We start from the raw sequence: 21,028 nt of genomic DNA on the forward strand, positions 1-21,028 counted from the left end.
TCCTGCACTCACCCAGAGGAATATGCAGCAGATATCCAAACTTAAACTCATCAAGGAAACAATACAATAGTAATTGGTTAATAATACAGATTGTCTATATGGATGCTATTCTCAGTTATTTATTTCACAATTGATGATAAATTGAGATGACAGCTGATGAGTCGTTTAACAGATTGTGATATTAATACATTTAGAAACCTAAATAAAACTAATGTTAAAGTATTCACTTGTTTAAAAAAAATACAACTTAAAAACATGAATTATTTAGAAAAACACCTTCATCAACGTGTAAATCAAACAGTCTGCGTTGCAGAACACAAAGACAGGCAATCGGCTACGCATTTGCTTCAATAATTCTAAAATCAAAACCTGTCTGTCAAAGAATAAATAGTCAACTTCTTGGTGTGACACCTCAAAAAAAAAAAAAAAAAAAAAAAAATCCACTAACATGATATGGGAGCAATCAGTGTGTGTACATTACCATAAAGCCCCATTAACCAGAGCGTGTTATCATACTGAGGCAGTACCTGATAAAAGTGGAAACAAAGGAGTGCAATGACTATTAGTATGATTTGGTCCAAAATTTAGGAAAGCCAAAAAAAATTTGGCTTCCAACCCTGGTGTAGAGGGTACAGAGAGAGGACTTTCTCTAGAGTGCCAACAATGTGTGCAGTTCTTTGCTAACAGACAAACTGAACTACAACAATAGAACAAATGATGGATAGTGTGAATAAAAGGAAATATGTCATAATCAGTATTTTCCACAAGAGGGAGCACCAGTCTTTGTTTTGGACAGCGATTCCACTTCAACAGGGACTTATTCTCTCCGCAGCCTGAGTGGTCGACCGCTGCGAAGGCAGGCACAATCACTTCACACAAGTTAGTTTTCATGTTACATCCACAGTCAGGACAATGTAGGCACATTATGCACAGGAAATGTTACCATTATCATCCTGTAAAGTCCAATAAAAAGCCCTCACACAACATGGCACAGAGCTAAACTTAAAGATAACCAGCAAAGGCCAAAATACAGAAATACATTTTCTTGCCGATAACCCGCAGTACATTAAATAACATTCAGTCTGTAGTGTTTGTAATTTCAAAGTTGGGAAATAAAAACTCTACTTCACAGATTGTTGATAACATAGCAGATGTGACTAATAAAAACATTTACTCGGTAATTTCCTACTTTAGAAATAAATGCTTATAGACATCTCTGAAACAAAGAAGTGTAACCCCGTTAATTAGTTCTGACGAGAACTGTTTGATTCCTTTACTAAAAAACCCCCGACATATTGGCTTATAATGTTGCACTTGGCTGATGGCTTAATTAATGTGGCATTTCAGCTGCTTTGAGTTGCAGAGAGTCTTTGCAAGGAGAATGAAACATGGGAGTGTAGTGCAAGAGGAATGGGGGGGGGTGATGAGGCCGCGAGGAAACAAACTGATAATCAGGTTAAGGCCATCGCTGTCCGTTTGAACTGCATGGAGGAAGCTGAAAAGAGTGTGATCCATTCAGAGAGGCATGAAAGGAGCCCTTCCTGGTTTTTGGATTTCCTCCCTCAGTCGTCGGCGACAATGGACAGAGCACGCAACTCGCTGAGCTTGGCCTCAGTCTCCCTCTCCCTCTGCTCATCAGTCAACCCTGCCTGGTCGATCTGGTCTGTTAACTCGCTGAAGATCTTGTACATTTCGGTGAAATAGACCACCTGGGGGGCAGGAAGGAAAAAGAAAAAGACTTAGTCTGTGATGGCAGAAAAAAATAGTCCTGTCTGTCCTCTGATAAAGACTGGACAGGGTCAATCCACAGACCTCTCTTAGATGCCTCTCAGGAAAAACTCCAAATTCAATTTTCGAACTCTGCTCCACTCGCACAATGTAACCTTGCTGTTACTTACACTAGTCAGAAGCTGTTGGTCTCATACCTCTTCAACCCCGCTAATGAGAAGTGATTCAAGAGGAGAAGAGGAAGCCCACAGATATCAAACAACTCCAACAAAGCCCCAAAAACCCAACACTTCAGTGGGTAGTGACCCTGCTTTTCTCTCCCAATCTGAACACGAGATAGAGAGTGTTCACTGAAAGCTTTCTTGACACTTCCCACCCCTGCTTCTTCCCCTTAGTTCATGAGTCAGGCTCCCTAGAGAGTTGCTTTGATGATTAATAGACTTTAATCACATTACAAGACTCCAGAAGAGTAGGCAGAGAATGAAAGTACTGGGAAATACAACCCCATGAAACCCACACACACATATCTCAATATTTATTCATGCAGCGATGCATACGATACCATGCTCTTAAGGGGACATCGTTGGATTCTCAAAAAATTGCATGTGTGTCCTACTGTAGGCCGGAACAGCAAGACCAACCAAGATACCGGTGGGAGAAATGCTTGCTGTTTCACTAAGGGTCACAACAGAATAAGGGCTAGGTCAAGTTGAAAATAAACTAAGAATCACGCATCTTATATAGAAATAACATTTGTCTCACTCTGTCATGAGCAGATTTGACACTGTCAGCCAATAGGGAAAAAAAGTAAAGTTTCTACACATTGTACAATCCTTTTTAAGTGCTCAGTCTGAAAGACCTTTGTATGTTTATACCAGTATTTGCCACCTAAACCACATGAGTGGGCCATAAGTATCCGGTTACTGCTGTTTGTGGGGGTAAAGCGGATATTTTTTTTCCCCAAAAGTGGCTTGTTGAAAGGACCATCGGAAATGTCCATAGGGCCACTGATGATAATGTACACCAGATCAGTGTCTGGGTGCCCTCTGTAGCAAAGACACTCTACTATTACAATTAGTCGAGTCACCACAAGTAGTAAACGCAGCCTCACACAACTGTGACCACCTATGATACAAAAAGGAGCCTTTGGATAAAGTAGAGCTTTAATTTATGCGACTTCTGTCTGGGCATTTTAACATACCATAGTCCCAGCTGCTTAATATTTATACAGAGAGGTTCCACTTAGACCTCTTAGCCTACAAAAATAATGAATAAGTTAAGTTGCATTCTATCCAGTAAGTCCTTAAACAATGCGTGACCACTGTTTCAGGAAACAAAGAAAATCAGCTGAAAAAAGGGACAAAAAGTAATCTTTTAAGTGTTTTTTTACACTGAACACATGCAGCAGAGAATGGAAAACTGAGGGGGGGAAAAAAAATCAAGACAATGTCTCAATTCATCAACATCTGAACAGGTGGACAGGTCAGGCCAAGTGTCCCACTGACAGTCGCTGGACAGGACTTGTGGTAGTGAAGCTGAAGGCTCACAACAAAGGCAGCCTTTGTGCCTTTTCCTGCTGCCGCTGGGAGCTGAGCAGCAACGGCGGCTGGGAGAGAAGGGAGTGGAGGATGAAACCAAGCACATGCAGCAAGGCTGGGGTTGAAGTCCACTGGTCCACTGGACACCCACGTGTGGCTGTGTGTGTGTGTGTGTATATAAACATGTGTAAATGCTCATTCATGTGTGTGAGCTACATGAATAAAGATAATGTAGACAGACTAAAATAGCATTAGTGTGACTAATAAGAGCTCTTGCACCATGCAAAGCCAGGCAATAAGGTAAACATGTGATTTAAACTTAAAAGAGAAAAGACCTGAGCTCAGATTTGTGGAAATATTTAATGTTGGTTATAGTTGATTTCTCAATTTGCTAATTTTAACTTCAAAGTACATCATTGAACTCCATAATTGTCATTAGGTCTGGGATAATCTAGTTAACTAATTAGGAGTGTGCTAGTGATCGTCCTAAAGAGGAAATGACATGGCTAGGCTGGTCTGGGATGGGGGAGGGGGACATGGTGGCGCTAACTTGAGACGCCCAGCTGCTTTAAAAGAAGGTTCAGGTTAGAGAAGACTTGCAGGGCTGCAGTGGAGCCAGACAGATGAGGCCTTCCTGGGATAAACACAGTAGTGTGGGCCGTCACTGGGGGTTAATCACATTAGGACTGCGTGGAGGGAGACAGACGGCCAGGATTATACACTCCCTTCCATCAGATACTTTATCCACTGTTAAACTAACGCTCAGAGGGTGTAACAGCACACTGTGGGGTGGGTGTGTGCGTGCATGCGTGAGTGCCTCATTGTGTGTATGCATCTCCAGGGGGGTGGGGGGTCACTAACCTGCGCCCTGATGAGAGCCTCAAAGCTGGGCTGGAAGTAGTCGATGCGGCTGTGGTAGAATTTGGGCATCTCGTCCAGCAGCTGCTTGTTCTTGGCCTCAAAGTCTTCCCTGACCGGTCGGAGCTCCTCTCTGGCCTGTGGTGTGGAGGGGAAAGGGGAAACAAAAGAACAGGTCACCAGCGGTCACTATCAGTTCTAGCTTTACATAACATCCCCTCACTTCACTCATGTCAGCTCATGTTATAATTTACACATAATTCTACGCATTCTTCCACTAGAACTGGTGCATGAGTTGCAGATTATGAGAAAAACAAATACCTGCAAAGAGAAACAAGTTAGTTTTAAGTATTTTAAGTATATTTCAGAACTGGAGCCATCTTTAGTGTCCTTTTTCGTATTGTTCAGAAAGATATTTGCCTAATTCCCACGGAGAAGCAGTGCAAAAAAAAGAAAGAAAAAAAGAAGGCTGTAATCACGACCACAGTGAGGAGGAGTGGGTAATGTGGGCAGACTTGGCTGTGAGTGGACTCCAGCACCACTGATCTGTGTGTGAATGTATTAGTGGGTAGTCTACTGTAGGCATGGAGTTATGGAATGCACAATGAATGTGTGAGAGGGTGAGATTTTATTTATTAGGGGGAAGGGGGGAGTTGCTATATTCAAACTACAACATATTGTTTATCTGCTGTATTATGATACGATCATTAGTTAGTTTTCTTTATTACATGCCAGTTGAAATCTTTAAGTGCACAGGGATTCAAAGGGCAGGGATGTAGGGGCCTCTTCAAGGCTTTGTTCCCCTGACAGTGCTTTTCTCAATGTGTGTGGGTGGCTCGCCATGTGAGGATGTGTTAGAGGCAATAGCATAGGCAACACTGCAGCGCTATCTGTGAATGTGTGCGCTTCAGTAGTGGCCTCATAGTGTGTATGTGTATGTGTGTCTACAATTCTCAATTACGTGCCTGTAGATGTGCAGCAGTGCCTTTTTGAAAAGGCACTACTTGAGAGCCTGGTAGCTTGCGTGGGTGAAGGAGCGCACATGTACAGTATGCATGTGCTCAACTATTTTTGTTCATATCCAGTCAGCATTTGTGTCTTTTTCCACTTATTGGGCTCAATTCACAATACGCACAACATGTAAGAGCAAGTGAACTCTGGTCCCCTGCAGATAGAGGGAGCATTGGAGTGGACAAGCATGTGCACTGCTGCAAGATTTAAACTCACAGTACCTGATGTAGTTTGACCATAACGGGCCCGGTTTTTTCTTTTTCTTCATACTTCTCCACTTTGGATTGCAACCGTTTGTAGTCCTGCAGTGCCTGTTCCCGGCGTTTCACTGCCATGTTGAGGCTAGGGAAGACTCCGCTGTACCTGCAACAAACCAGCACACAGACAACCTTAGACGTCTCTGACACAACCAATAGGGCACTAAACAAAACACACACACACACACCAGAGTACTCATATGAAAGAAAAAACAACAACTTTATTTTATATATATCTCACATCACAGAATTTTATGGGAGAAACTTAAGTTACTGAAATCATTAAAACACTTTCCTTGCTCTATGAAATTTGCAGACATGCATTCTGCATTGCATCCTATCTTAATAAAAGTCATTATGAATTAATAAAATCCCTCTCCTCTACATCTTATTGTAGAGGTACTCTCAAACCCCAGAGGACAGCCCTGCATTAAGCGTCCTCTAATCTATTATCTAATTACTGTAGTTCAAAATTGCATGAAACAATTCATTTTGTGACAATTATCATATTCCAAATGAAAATATATTCTTGCAACGAGAATCCTAGTCTTCAGCACTAAAAATAGGAAAACACTCATCTGTAACTTAGCAACAGGAGTCTGAGCTTCATCCTGGGACTTGTTGCACTGGTTTTGTAGCTGCTTTTAATGGGAAGCAGGAATACTATATAAAGGAAATATTCAACCCAATAATATTTAGTAAAAAAATAAATAAAATGAAAGTTAATGGATGATAGATAACATCTAAACTACAAGATTAAAGTATCGTCGAATGTATGCGCCATAAACATACAGCAACATTATTTCTTTAAATTGAGTATGCTTATTAGTATTAAAAGACAAATGATATACAACAAATAATATATGTGAAGGGGAAATCAAACAGCAGCATGAGCTGTTATTAAAATCCTAGCATACATTAACAAATTAATAGCAAAGCAAACTAAGCAAGCAAGCATTAACTCATTTTTGACCTTTCTAACACGTAAACACAAACCAGTGACAGTGTTTTTAAAAAGCAGGCCACAAGATTATTCACACAGGTGTCTGCTACATGTGAGTCAGTAACAAAAACAATCGTAATGAAGACTGAGATATAGCCTTTTTGAATGACTCATTTAAAGCATTTCATCAACTGTGTAGGCACACTACTACAATAGTTTATTATGTGCTTCTCCGCCCATAGTGTTATTGGCCACAAAATGTGTGGGCTTCATGATTTATGTTCCTCTCCATGCCAACCCATGCCATGCTCTGATGAGGGAACCACATCAGAGCATGGGGAACAATCAGTCCACAGGGAACTGATTGTGAAATCCTAGATCACGGCTGTGTCTGCCCATACACCTTACCAGAGGGCAGGAAGGGGGAGTAGAATGTGATGCGAAGAGAGGCTCAGTCTCAGACAAGCAGGGATTGTTTACTACAGGAAGTTAAGCAAGGAGTGGTCTTGTAGCATTTGAGTGACATCACGGAGCTCAGCTCAGCCCTGCCCCGCGGCCCACGCTCTACCACTATTTATAAAATACCACTTTGGCCCAGTTTATAGCAGGGGTGGATGCCGATCCTCAAGTCTACTATCTCTTCCAGTGTACACATACTTGAAGTGCCAAGGGATTATGTAACTGCCCTCTAGGCATGACTGCTCTCCAACACAATCCTATTGGCGGATGACAACGCAGCAGCAAACCAGCTTTCAGGCTGATCACATTCTTACCAGCGCACTTCACCTGACAGCACCGTGCAATTTCCTCATGACACACCATGATGGCCTGCTGTTTGCGCTCTAAAGTGGGACAACACTGCCAGCAACTACTATGTTTTAGCACACTGAGAGACTTAAGGGCCACTGCTCTCCTGGCACAGAAGAAGGAAGAGCTAGACACAAAGCCAATTGCTTGTTAACCTATTCCTGTCCTTTCCATGCTGGGTGCTGATGTCTCACTGTTACATTCAGGGCTCTCTGTGTCCGGAGGTTATAGTGACTCAGCTGTGTCAAAGGATCCCACACGAGAATATGCAGCAGTGGCCCTGGTTGAAGGTGACTATACATACTTTGTAATGATAGTTTGGTCTTTCCCTCGATGTCCTGACCTTGGCTGGACAACTACCGGTCAGCCGGCTAGGTCTGCATTTGCGGTCAGTCTTGCCTGAATGAGGTCTTACGCTAGTTGTGGGCTGCACGGGGGCCAAGGGCACACCACTGTCCATGTGACAGGTCAGGGTGTGGTGAACAGGCTGGATGGAAATAGCATCTGGACCGGAGAGTGTGTTTATGAACAGCTGCCAATCCACAGACGGGCCAGTCTGACCCATCAGCCAAGCCCAAGTCTGGTCTAGACACCCTCAGTCTAGAAGGCTGGCTGTCCCTCTTGACTATCACCATCACATAACTCACTACTGAAAAAAATACACAGCAAACCACTAAAAATATGGGAAAGGGAATTGTTTATGTGCAAATTACCACTTCCAATGTGTCACGGTCTCAGATGAAGACTTAAGGGTGTCAGACAAGGTTACATCACGTGGCGAGTTTCGTTAAAATATGCTTGGTGTGAATGTAAAATAACTACCACCTGCTGTATAAATGGTTTAAGAGCAGTGGGCCATGGGAACTTGTGCGTGTGACGTACATGTCAGCAGAACTTCCTTTGTCTCAGCAGAAGGAGAGTTTGATCTGCCGCAACTTGCCTTGTGCTTTGTTGATCAAAACTCAGACAACTCACGCAGCCTGGATACGATATACCGGATACGATGGGAAAAAAAGTTAGATGACTTCATAGCAAACATCCTGGGTACAAAAAACTGAACTTCGATTACAAAAATTCAATAACAAAATCGGCCAGGCCTTACAACCTGCTCCAGGGGCAGAGTCTTCCTCTGATTGAGGGGGCTGAATGTGGCTTGTCCAGTCAGTGATCTACCCAGGGCAGAGGTCTCAAAACAGGCTTGACTTCTGTCTCATCCAAAAGAGCAACAGAGCAGAAAGGGCTAGGTTAGGAGGCCGAGATTACACAAATGCCTCAAAGCCCACGCACTCCCCTCCCCTCACATAAACACAGTGATGTCACTCAGTGACCCTGCTGAGTAGATGAAATTCACATCTGGGCCTGAGAGAGAAAGAGACACGGGGGGGCTGCCTCTTTTTCATTTGTTTGCTGTACATTTTACCACACTAATTAAAGATGGATGCCAACATTTTAAATAGCAATCACACATGGACATACACACACAACCCATTCAAGGTCTTCCATTAACATTAACGTTTTCCTTTTCAACTCTTCTCTAATTCCCTTTATGACACAAGATCATCAATAGAGTATTTTGAGACTAAGTAAACAATAAAAAATATTCATTAGTGATGGACTAATGGAATCTTAATGGAACAAGTATAGTAGCTTTTGTGTCTCAGTTTTCTACAGAGGACACTTTGATAAACTAATAACTAATAGTGCTATGTTTTTAAGGAGTGAAAAAGTTAATGAAGAAATCAGTTTAGCTTGGCTTCAAAACTTGTTTATGAACTTACTTCCTTTGCTCTATTTCAGAATCATGTAAATGCCTAACTTTATGGTCTAAAATACCATCTTTGTAAGACAGCACCCCTTCCAGAATCTGGGTTGGTGTTTGTGTATGTTTGTGTGAGAGTGTGCTCTGTCCTGAGACAGTTCTCCTCCTCAACCAATCCACGTCTCTGGGCCCAGGAAGCTGGGCCCTTTGCCATATTCTGAGCCTGCCCACACGTCCGCCTGCCGCCCACCAGGAAGAGGAAATTAGAACCATTCCATCCTGTCATTGCTCTGCCACCAGAGCACATGAGGAGGAAAGGGCTTAGCACACAGACACACACACGCACAAACAGACACTGACCCAACCTATTCATGTTTTCTAGTGGAATCTCTTCACATTGGATATTTTGAAAAATTAACTAACAGGCTTATAGGGTTCAACATGCACTTGCAATAGAAACATATGCACGTGCTCTCTTACACAGCATATGTTTAATCTCCTGGGAGGAGCCAAGAGGAGGAAGCAAAACCTTAACAAGCGCTCCGGAAGACGGGTGGGATAGTCCAACCACTCCCTTCAGTACCTCTGCTTTGCATGTGCGAGTGTACAGTGTGTGTGTGTGTGTGTGTGTGTGTGTGTGTGTGTGTGTGTGTGTGTGTGTGTGCATGTTTGAAAAAATGAGCCTTAAGGAATGGAATAGCACTCACAGCCTGCTCAAATGGGGGCGAGTATTAAGAATGAGAACCAAATAAACTCTCTTCCAGACACACTACCTCCACAGCAGCACAACTCACTCCCTAGTTCATTTTTATAATCTGTATTACTACACTGCAGTCCATCCTGTGGTCCTGCACTACCATTGTATAGAGCAGAGCTGGGTCAAATAATAAAAATGTTATGGGGCACTGGGCTTAATCTGCCCAGAGTGTCATATGGATTTACCACATAAGCCACAAAAACTGAACTAAAGTGCCTTTACAGTACTTGCATGTGATTTTGTAATGCATTTAAATTCACTGTCAATGTGAAAAACTCCATCACTCTGCTATTCCAAACAAACTTATCGGCAACAACTATTTGACCCTGGTCTGGTACAGAGAGACATTTAAAGCCAACCCTTACAATATAGCAGTAAAAAATTCAAGAGTACGAGAAATCAAGATGGACACTTACTTTTTCAGAGGGTCGATAACGGTCTTCTGGATCTGGTTGACCTGTAATAAAAAGAACACTTGTTAACATAAGCGATAAGCACTACTATATCAAGGGAAGTGATATCAGAAATTGTTATTCATTGTCAAATTGAGTTACATCAAAACTGAAGTCGGAACAAAATAGCTTCTACATCGCTCGCTCATTAGCTGCTAGGTAATGCCACTGCACAAACATCAACAATTGTGTACATTTCAAACAGAGCACACGGAGGGGGGGGGTGCTTGCAAAGAAACTTTCGTGACGTTGCCTCTTTTATTGTACACAAGCCCTGAGGAGAAACCCCTGAATATTCATTGAGCTTGCGATACAAAAGGATGAAACTGTCAGGGGACGGACATGAAAGCAAAGCCCAACTGATTTCAAATCCTGTGGAGGATGGGCTGCCTTACAAGATGAAAGTTCGTTTGCAAACAAACATTTTAACAATAACAGTTTATATTTTCCTGCATTCTCCTTCTGGTTGCCAGAACCGACAGGGGAGGGAAGGAGGGGAAGGGGGGGTGTTAAATGGAAGTAAACGAACATCTCATCTCGAGGCCTCCAGCCTCGGCACCAAGTCTCATCGACAGAAGTTGGCGCACAATTAATAAAGTTTCCAACGTCATTTACATTGCAGATTCAATGTGACTGTTACTACTAGATCTGGGAGCATGACAGAATGCTAAGTTAACCAGGCAATCGAGTCAAGTGAAGAGTAGATGCTAAGTACAGTGAAGGATAATTTAAAGCAGTGATATGTGAAGTGACAGCTGCATGAGAACAGTAAGCAGCTCCACTAATCATATGTTCACTCGCTATTGGAAGGACAGTCAATCACACAACAACAAGGAAGCGAGATCGCAGCTGTGCTTTGTAAAAATGCCCTGACCATCCATGAGAACATACAGCAACACTCACTGCTTCACACCGGCAGATTTCCAAGTACAAAATGGTTGATTGTGGTTTGAGGGAAAACAGAGAACCAATAACAAATAAGTACAAGGGAATTCACATTTTCTTTGTTTTACATATTTACCCCCCCCCCCCGACTTGAGCTGCGCCGCTGCTTCTAAGGTAAGAGCATGCAGCGAGGAGGGAGAACAACAGCGGCAGATTTGCTTAAGCATGCTGGTGCCCTCTACCCTCTGCCCCTTCCCACAGAGAGGGGGGGGGCATAGCTTTTCCTTGGAGGCCCTGCAGAGCCTGAGGCCGGCGCTCAAGCAGTAGTCTCCATCAGTGAGTCACGGGGCAGAGGCCATCCTGGCACACAGGCCTCCCAAAAATACACACAGATCGCAGAGGAAATCAATATCCCTCCAAACGGAGCATCCTCTACTGCGCTGCCGCCATCTACACTGGGGCTCAGCTTCGGCAGCAGTGTGCCGGCGGGGCTGTGCGCCCTCCTCAGCCCCAGAAATAAACACACAGACCTGGGCCACTGCTGCCTTCATTATCGCTGCACGTTTTATCTGCTGGCTCTCTCACTTGCAGGCCCTGCGGCGGAACATCTCGTCTCAACACGGAGAAGAGCAAAGGGTGGATGCTTTTGTGTCTGTTTTGCTGGAGCAATAGGGTTTTCTGTTGGTGCCGTCAGAATCAACAGTCAGCTTGAAGGGAGAAGCTCGAGTAGTGTTCGAGTGAGCTGTGCTGGATTTTAAACACCTAGCAAACCTGAGGTGATATTCGACATAGCAGGCTGACCAAAAAGTGCTCACAATCACTATTTTGCCTTTAGCTCACTTTTAGCCACTCTACAAAAAGGAGCCACACAGCCCTACCCAAACCTGGAACTGAACATTGTGTTAAGGCAAGGATTTTTATTTAGTAAGACTGAAAGAAGTGCAGAGAAAATCCGGTGTGACCTAGCTGTCAAAACCCACTCTGGATGAAAGTGTGTTAAAATAAATACAACCACGTCAATACAGTTGGTGACTGTTGTCCTCCACTAGTGAAAAACTGTACTGCCTAGCTGAATCACTGTCAAGCACATCCCATTCACAGAGCCAAACAGGAAAACTACACAGCATGGAGCCAGAAAATGAAATCACAACTATACACTATAAAGACAAGCTGCGCCTTTTGCTACAGGAGACTGCTTAAAATGTGAGAGTACAAAATTAAATTAAAATGAGAGATGAATGAGTTGATGAGGGTACCGAGGAGAGCTGTGCAAGCTCAAGCAGGATCCATGGCCTGACCTCCCAGGTTTGGCGGACATAAAGGTTACAATTTTAGCTAGGAGCAAAAAGGTAAGATGGGAGACTTTGATGTTGAAAGAGTCTATCTACAAACTTTGGCCTTCAAATGACATAGAAAAAAAGAGGTGGATTATTAACCAACATCACTTATCTATTGACAGTCAAGTGTGCGTGGCAGCACTGGTGAAAATTTTTCGACCTTCGAATTCAAAGACAGTGAAAATAAAAGAAAAAGCAAATTTGATATTGTATAAAATCTGAAGAATGTAAAAGTTACTCTATACTGAAAGCAGCCTAACTGGCAGGAGTGCTATCCTGGGCACTTGACCAAGCCAAGTCCTGGAACATACGCACACCGGGTCACAAACCCACACGCTCAGTCCAACCCACATTCTACTTTGTCTAGTCACTCAAAATTGCTCCTGTAAAATTTGATGAGCTGTGAGCAAAGCCAGTCTGAAAGACTGATATGTTAAAGCTAAAGAAGAAAGGAAAGAAACTAAAGTGACTGCTACAGTATAGCTGCTTAAACGCCACCTTACACGTTTAGCATATTGTACATTCAACACAAAGATTTTCCTTTTCTTTGTGACATTTAAGTCGCTTTCTATCAAAGTAGAAATAAAGTTCATGACATGACATTACACCTAAAATACAAATCTAGTATTCAACTTTCTTTGTGATGAGATTTATTTCAAAATAGATTTATTTCATAAATATTTCAAAATTGATGTAATTGGTTTTAATGATAAGAGGGGCATTTCTATGGGAGTTTGGGTTATAGCATGGACACTGCTTCACTCACATATATTGGGGAAAAGGGTTATAGCTTGACCTTGAATGTAAAATGAGTCCAGTTCATGAGGTTTAGCAGAAAATATAAATCATGTCCACTCAACACAATATGTACAAATCCAGATGGTCTGCTGTTCCTGAGATACTACACTACAATTTCACTATGGAAGAAAAAAATGATGTACTTTTTAGAAAGGTATTCATTTTCACCTTGTTAGATCACGGTTGTGTAAAAGGTTATGAAATCATTCTGCTACACAACTAAATGTGAAAAGAAAGGGGAATATTTTTAAGGCAACAAATGTAAAAAGTCCAGAACACCTAACAGCAGGGCAATGAGTCAAGAAAACACAGATGGAAAAAAGTCAATCGGTATATGCTTTAGTGTGATCTCCTGTATTTTTTCCTCTTTAAAGTCTACCCTTCACAGTGTAGTGCCTTGAGGATGCACACATGCGGTGCCACTATGATTCACATTATAACTACCTGTGGCGATGATTCTAATCAAAAATCTGAAGTGCACCTGGCAAATAATCTGAAGAGGCCTGACAGCCAAAGAAGAGATCTTCACAAAGTACAGCTGTGAGAGAGGGAGGCAAGAGAGGAAACGTAGGTGAAGGAAGTGATTTAGCCACACTAGCAGTGTGGCTCTATGGATAGCTATGTCACTTTGGGTCTGCCTGTTGGACTGTCTGTCTTTGGTGATTCAAGCTGATTAGAGCTGCTCTTCTCTGTAACTGTAACATTTAAAGACTATATTAGGTGGGGTGAACCATCGATGTAAAAAGAAAAGTGTTGAACTGAAGCCAAACTGTTTATGTTAATAAGTAATGTGAACAGTTACTTCGATGAATTTTGTGGTAGGACATACAGTGGTGTGAAAAAGTGTTTGCCCCCTTCCTAATTTCTTTTTTTTTTTTCATTTTTTGTCACACTTAAATGTTTCACATCATCAAACAAATTTAAATATTAGTCAAAGATAACACAAGTAAACACAAAATGCAGTTTTTAAAGGAAGGTTGTTATTAAGGGAAAATAAAATCCAAACCTACATGGCCCTGTGTGAAAAAGTGATTGCCCCTCCTATTAAAACACAACTTAATTTCTCTAGCCACACCCAGGCCTGATTACTGCCACACCTGTTCTCAATCAAGAAATCACTTAAATAGGACCTGCCTGACAAAGTGAAGTAGACCAAAAGATCTTCAAAAGCAAGACATCATGCCGAGATCCAAAGAAATTCAGGAACAAATGAGAAAGAAAGTAATTGAGATCTATCATACTGGAAAAGGTTATGAAGCCATTTCTAAAGCTTTGGGACTCCAGCGAACCACATTGAGAGCCATTACCCACAAATGGCGAAAACATGGAACAGTGGTGAACCTTCCCAGGAGTGGCCGGCCGACCAAAATTACCCCAAGAGCGCAGCGACGACTCATCCAAGAGGTCACAAAAGACCCCACAACAACATCCAAAGAACTGCAGGCCTGCAGGCCAAGGCTTGTCTCATTTTTGCCAGAAAACATCTTGATGATCCCCAAGACTTTTGGAAAAATACTCTGTGGACTGACGAGACAAAAGTTGAACTTTATGGAAGGTGTGTGTCCCATTACAACTGGCGTAAAAGTAACACCGCATTTCAGAAAAAGAACATCATACCAACAGTAAAATATGGTGGTGGTATTGTGATGATCTGGGGCTGTTTTGCTGCTTCAGGACCTGGAAGGCTTGCTGTGATAAATGGAACCGTGAATTCTGCTGTCTACCAAAAACTCCTGAAGGAGAATGTCTGGCCATCTGTTCGTGACCTCAAGCTGAAGCGAACTTCTGGAGCGGTTCTGCAGAACAATGATCCAAAACACACCAGCAAGTCCACCTCTGAATGGCTGAAGATGTAGGTTTGGATTTTGTTTTCCCTTAATAATAACAACCTTCATTTAAAAACTGCATTTTGTGTTTACTTGTGTTATCTTTGGCTAAATTTGTTTGACGATCTGAAACATTTAAGTATGACAAACATGCAAAAAAATAAGAAATCAGGAAGGGGGCAAACACTTTTTCACACCACTGTATTTTCCTGTTGAGAAAAGGCCTTCCCATTGTATGAGATATTTCAGACACCAGTGAGTCACAAATGCATCAATTTTCACAGCTGATAACCAGTAGCTTGAGCTTATAGAGGATGATGCCACAGATGCTTTTTAAAAACAGCAGAAGGAAAGACATACGGATAATTTTTAGTCCACAGGCTGCACAATATTGACAAATATGAAAATATTAATTTTCAACAAAAACTCGTCTAGTTTCCTACTTTGTATGTCTGAGGAAAGACATTTCCCCTGGTACCAATCGAATGGTATCAGTGCCAATGGCAAGTGCCAAGAAAACAAAGCAGAGAAGGACAGCAAAAGAGTGAGATAACACACTGAAAATTTAAAGTGTGAAAGACTGTGGGATTGAGTCTGACCTTTTCCTGGTTGAAAGAGTCCATCCTTCTCATGGCTGTATCTAAAGCAGTCATGGACTCCAGGAAGGCCTGGTCCTGCTCACACAGCGGGTTACTCAGCAGGTCTGCAGAGATCTTCACTGCTGCTTTGGACATGGCTGAGACACACACACACACACACACACACACACACACACACAGCAGAGGATACTGTTTAAACGCAGTTAAATAACTTAGATAACTAAGACAATCATGTAGATTACAGCCCATATAAAGGGTTACTGAAGATATCCTCATCTATATGTTCTAATCCAAATCAACACCAGATTTTAAAATTTTTCTTAAACCATGGGGACAATTTTTGTGGATTACACTAAGGCTTTAGTGTTTCATCATTGTATGTGTTGGTATGTGGTAGGCTCTTCAAAAGTGAGCTTTTGGGAAAGAACTAAAGAGCAAAAGTAGAATGGCACAGCACTGCCTCCATTGTAAAAATCTATGGGGGTTGGGGGGCCGGCTGCCGTGTTGAATATTCACCAGAGCACCAAAAATCTTTGCAATGTTTCTACACTGACAGCACCAATTACTGTTAATCTGCACTCATGCCACTTTGTTTAGACACAGAGCACATATCAGATTAGGGCTTCACAGTCAAAATAAATGAGCTTCACTGAGGAGACACAAGCTGACGGGAGAGGCTGTGGTGAAAGTGGGCTTCATGGAGATCTGGAACAGTCTTTTCACACTACCTTGGGATTCTCTCAAGACCAATTTTCAACCAATCAATTATTGTGGTGTGGCGTTTCTGCATCTCTCTCCATTTGACAAGTAACAAATTGATTGATTTGACATTGTCTGATATAAACGAGAGTCATGTTGATTTTAGGGTCATGAAAATCAAAAAGGTAACCTGAGGGTAGTGATTTAATTATTTGTATTAGTAGTGTGCAAATAAGGGAAGCTAAAGTCTCTTGTAATCACCTGGGGCTGAAGGGAGATGAACAATTTCTAAGTATGAAAATCACAGTTATCCCTGCCACTTTCTTCGCCTTTTGTTACTTAGTCTAATTGAAATTGTGAACCGGAGTAGCCCTTAAAAGATATTATCGTCCCTCACCAGCTAATTGGCAGTGAGTTCAATAGAGCTCTACATATGACCACCCTTGACTTCATAAATGATAGCTGATATAGAAAGCAGTGAATCAAATGCAGTGGTGACATGCAGAGCAGGTCCAGTTCTTTGTTTGGTAGCAGTTGGTGAAGACGGGACCTGTGCAACAGATGGAATCCATTAACGATAATGAGGGCCTGACAGCTATGACACTTTGATGATGTAGACATCCATATTTCAGAGCACAAAGGAGAGGAAATGAAGAAGCCTCTCACTCCTCCACCCGTCCCTGCTTTTCCACCCCCACAACTGACTACTTACCACAGGCCATGTCTACTGCTGCTTCCCAAATACAAAACTCCAAAACCAACAAATAAGCAAATAAAAAGTAGAGTAAACATGGTTTCTGTGGTTGACAATTGCGTGACTAAATGAAGACAGAGATGGTAGACAAATCGAGCCCTAACTGAACATCGAATAAAAAGATACACTCATAATTCCAAAACACACACACACACACACACACACACACACACTATGATAGCCTAGAAAAACCTATAAAAGATTAAGGCAAAGGCCCGCACTCGTCTCATTTGTCGAGTCGTTTGGCGAGCTGACGCACCACCAAACAAACCAAGACAACCAAACGTCTTTCTAGCCCTGAAAAACCTGCCAAGCAACATCAAGTATGTTGGTGAATAAGTGGAGATCAATGACACACCCGGCGGTAACACACATGTTGGTGGCAGAACACACCTAAATCAGCCTCAGTGCTTTTCTTCATGTCCTTGTGAAGCTTTTTTGTTTGATCCTCCAGCCTGTAAGACAAGAAAAGGAATGATTATCAGCCAGCTTCTGGTCTAGTAATGCAGTAAAGCATCAATAACACTGAAAACTATGGGAAATAAGGGCTGAAATGTATAACAAACAGAAACAATCAGAAACAGAACAGGAAAAAAATGACAAACGTGAAAAGTACACCGTCTCCACACCCGTATCATAATTAATATATAATTCAAAATCTTTTCCATCCACTAAAGACATGTTGACATGGACAAAGAAAAGATCCAAACCAAAAACCTAGAAAAGAAAATCAGTATATAAAAAAAACACGGTTCAAGAAGGAATTACACATTTCATTGATTCCACATAAAATGTTATTATAACATCCGTTAGCTAATTAATAATACAGGAAATCCTTCTTGTTACTGTCAACTACATTTGCGCTCAAAAGCATTAATGTCTTCAATCATTCCACTGCACATATTCCATTGATGGGTGTTAAAAATGGCAATTACCAGACTATGGAGGCTGAAAACACACGCCATTCATTATATCAATTAAGGCAAACGAGGGGTTTAGAATCTCCCCTGAGACTGCTGTCATATCACTTCTCCTGGTTTGATGAAAAAGGGAATGTGGTGGGGTTTCATTTCCATCTTTGCTTTGAGGGATTACATTAACTAGGAAGACAATAGCTGTGTAATCCCATATGATTTCTGGTGGGGGCACTATGGCCACTGGCCACAAGATTTAAAGACATTGGTAACACACATATGACAGTTTTTTTTTTAATTGTTCAGCAGCTGGGAAACAAAAACAGTGGGTTACTCTAGCATACCCACAGGTGCATGAACCATGAATGTGACTGGTTCTCTGCTGCCTCGATACTGGCTATTTAAACTGTTAAACAAAATGAGTTAGCTCACACTGCTCCATTTCATAAAACTGAACACAAGAGACAGGAAGGACAAGGAAATGTTTAACTCCGAAAAAGGGCAACATACTGTGTTATCATAAAATTAAACCAAACAGTTTACGCAGGCCAATCCCAAGAGTTTTGAAGCCAAATAACTTCTTAGTTAAATACTTGTAAATCACATAAAGTACAATCATAACACATGCTATTTTGTGACAAAATGTAAAAACTGCCTGTCAGGTCCTGGACAACAGTAGAAAAAAAACATACATTTTGTGTTATTAGCCCATGTCAGATTGCATTTTTATTATAACAGCTTTCATTTTAAATTGTGATCTGTGACTGCAATTTCAATTATTCTTTTTTTTTTTTGCCCTTACAGAGGGCTAGTAAACTCTGAGGAGGTAGGGTCTAAGGGTAACTAAATACGAATTATTTTCATATCATATCATAACTTGTCCTCTACATGCTTTTGTTTGTCTTGACGTTTTTTAGGATTTTGCACTCAATCGCCACAGACCAGATGGAGGTTGTTCCAAAAATGTCATTTGCAGTAAATGATGTAACTTCATCCCTTATTGTTCACACCACTGGGGAAAAAAACATTCTGTCAAAACAATCTCCACAGTAACTTCTTGTATTTCTCTCACCAATTATGTCTGATATGATATGGGGGCTCATAACCCATATCAGCCTTCCTCTAAAGTAATAAAATACACTCTTACATTCCAGATATTTAGAAAATAGCCTAGACGTTTCTAATTGTAGCAAATGCTACTACCATTATAGTCAATATTATCACCAATATTTCTGGCAGGATTGTGTCAGTATCTAATAATTAGAAGGCTTCTTCCTGTTTCCATAACATAGGTTGTCCAGTAAATACAATTTCATGTACATGTAGACCAGGACAATGAATGTGCTGTGAAGAGTTCAGGTTGTGTATGATCAGATAATCATCAAAGTTTTGTTGAGAACATCTAAAGAGAATTTAAAAACTGACCTATGAGACAATATTTCCACGCAGCTATTATATTACAATTCTGTTTTGAGTCATACCTGCAACTAGCAAATTGCTTCTGACATTGTTAAAAACATCTGGAAATACTGATATGTGGTCAGTTTGATCTTTTCTGTCTTTGTGATGGCAGCAAATGGAAGCAGAATTCATTCACTACATAACTAGATTTGTTTTTGAATGCAATGAATGGCAGAGTCAACGGAGGGCATCATGTAAAACTGAAATAGTCTTGTAAATTGGCTGACAGTTAACACCGGAGAGTAATGAAAGGAGACAAATATGAGATGAGGAAAATAACAGTATAACAGTAAAACCCTGCCAGTTTTGGAGATCGGGTTGCGGGATAGTGGGTGAAAGCGTCTCACCATGTAAACAAACCAGCCTGCTCTGAGACCAATGCCTGTACACTCAAGATGTGTTCTTGTAGTGCTTGTTTTTGCATGTGAAAGTGCAAGTTCCAGATAGTACCTCCTACTTGTGTTGCACAATGCTCTTGCATCTTACCCACACTGTCAGCACTGACAGTGAGAGAGCCATTCTGGATGAGCGCCAGGTGAGCCTGGAGTCTCTTTCCAAAAGGTGCTAATAGATTGGCCTAGTGGAACAGCTGCTGCTCCAGTGCCCCAATGTTGGGCCTGTGCAGCCACAATCACCTAGCCACATCGCCTACTGAAAACTGGAAAGACACTACTGCATTTTATACGACTTTCACACACAAACCCTTTGTATGACACAGAAAAGGAACAGGAATTCAACCACATTTGATCATTCACACCAGATTCCTTTTGGGTAAATACCAGGGGTCTCATTTCTAAAACAGTGCGTCCTTACTAAAAGTGTACGTGCGCACAAAAGCTGAAAATGGCATTTTATAAATTTCAGATTTATAAAACCGTGCGTACGCACACCTGCAGGTAAACTTTCCCTTTATAAATCACAGTCCACCTGGAAATGTGCACACATGGATCAGCCTCATATCCCAGCCTCTACATGCCTACATTCAACCATAAATGGTCAACGCAAAGACTGTGCTGTGCGCCTGACAGCACAGTCTTGTTCACTGCAGTGATTTTACGCACAAAAATTATATAACAACTAAACGCGTACTTGGTGATTTATGCACAATATTCGAAGAGATTATTAAAAACTACTGACGCTTTGTTCTGCAATTCTTTAATGCTATCGGATGTACTACAACCAATGATGATTTTATCAGAATGTTATAGTGAGACAGAGGAATAGTTATGGCTCACTACAAGCGCAAGTACAAATAACATTGCTGGTTTGAATGTTTATGATAACATGGATATATAATTAATGTTTGATATGATATGTGTGAAATTAAATGAGAGGCATCATTATACAATCTGGCTTCAATTCACCACCTCACCATCTGCGTCGGCAATTTCCCCTGTCTCCAAAATGTGCATACGCGTGGGTCAGAGTTTACTTACAGATGCACACATTCTCCTGTCAAGTTTGTTTTTATAGATCACAACTTTTGCATGGGAAGTGGCATACACCTATTTCAGGCCCGTTTTGTGCATATGCAACAGTTATAAATGAGACCCCTGGTCATTGCCATTCTCACAAGAACCAGGTCAGGCACTGTGGTTCCATGTAAGTCACTGCTTTAATTACCAACTAGAGTTGTGTAGTTTCA

At 41.6% G+C, this 21,028-nt stretch overlaps 1 protein-coding gene across 1 annotated transcript in view; it reads right to left on the minus strand.

Annotated features, from left to right (window-relative positions):
• Positions 1 to 103: 103 nt before the first annotated feature.
• Positions 104 to 21,028, minus strand: part of bin3 (bridging integrator 3) — a 32,190-nt gene continuing 11,265 nt past the window's right edge. The window contains exons 4-9 of the mRNA XM_044197991.1: positions 17,402 to 17,463; positions 15,556 to 15,692; positions 10,075 to 10,115; positions 5,357 to 5,498; positions 4,128 to 4,262; positions 104 to 1,709 (exon numbers count right to left, since the gene is read on the minus strand). Of these exons, the coding sequence (XP_044053926.1) occupies positions 1,563 to 1,709; positions 4,128 to 4,262; positions 5,357 to 5,498; positions 10,075 to 10,115; positions 15,556 to 15,692; positions 17,402 to 17,463 (664 nt within the window). The 3' untranslated portion in view covers positions 104 to 1,562. The remainder of the gene's footprint in view (positions 1,710 to 4,127; positions 4,263 to 5,356; positions 5,499 to 10,074; positions 10,116 to 15,555; positions 15,693 to 17,401; positions 17,464 to 21,028) is intronic.

This window comes from Siniperca chuatsi, linkage group LG5 (assembly GCF_020085105.1).
Source record: "Siniperca chuatsi isolate FFG_IHB_CAS linkage group LG5, ASM2008510v1, whole genome shotgun sequence".
Taxonomy (NCBI): domain Eukaryota; kingdom Metazoa; phylum Chordata; class Actinopteri; order Centrarchiformes; family Sinipercidae; genus Siniperca; species Siniperca chuatsi.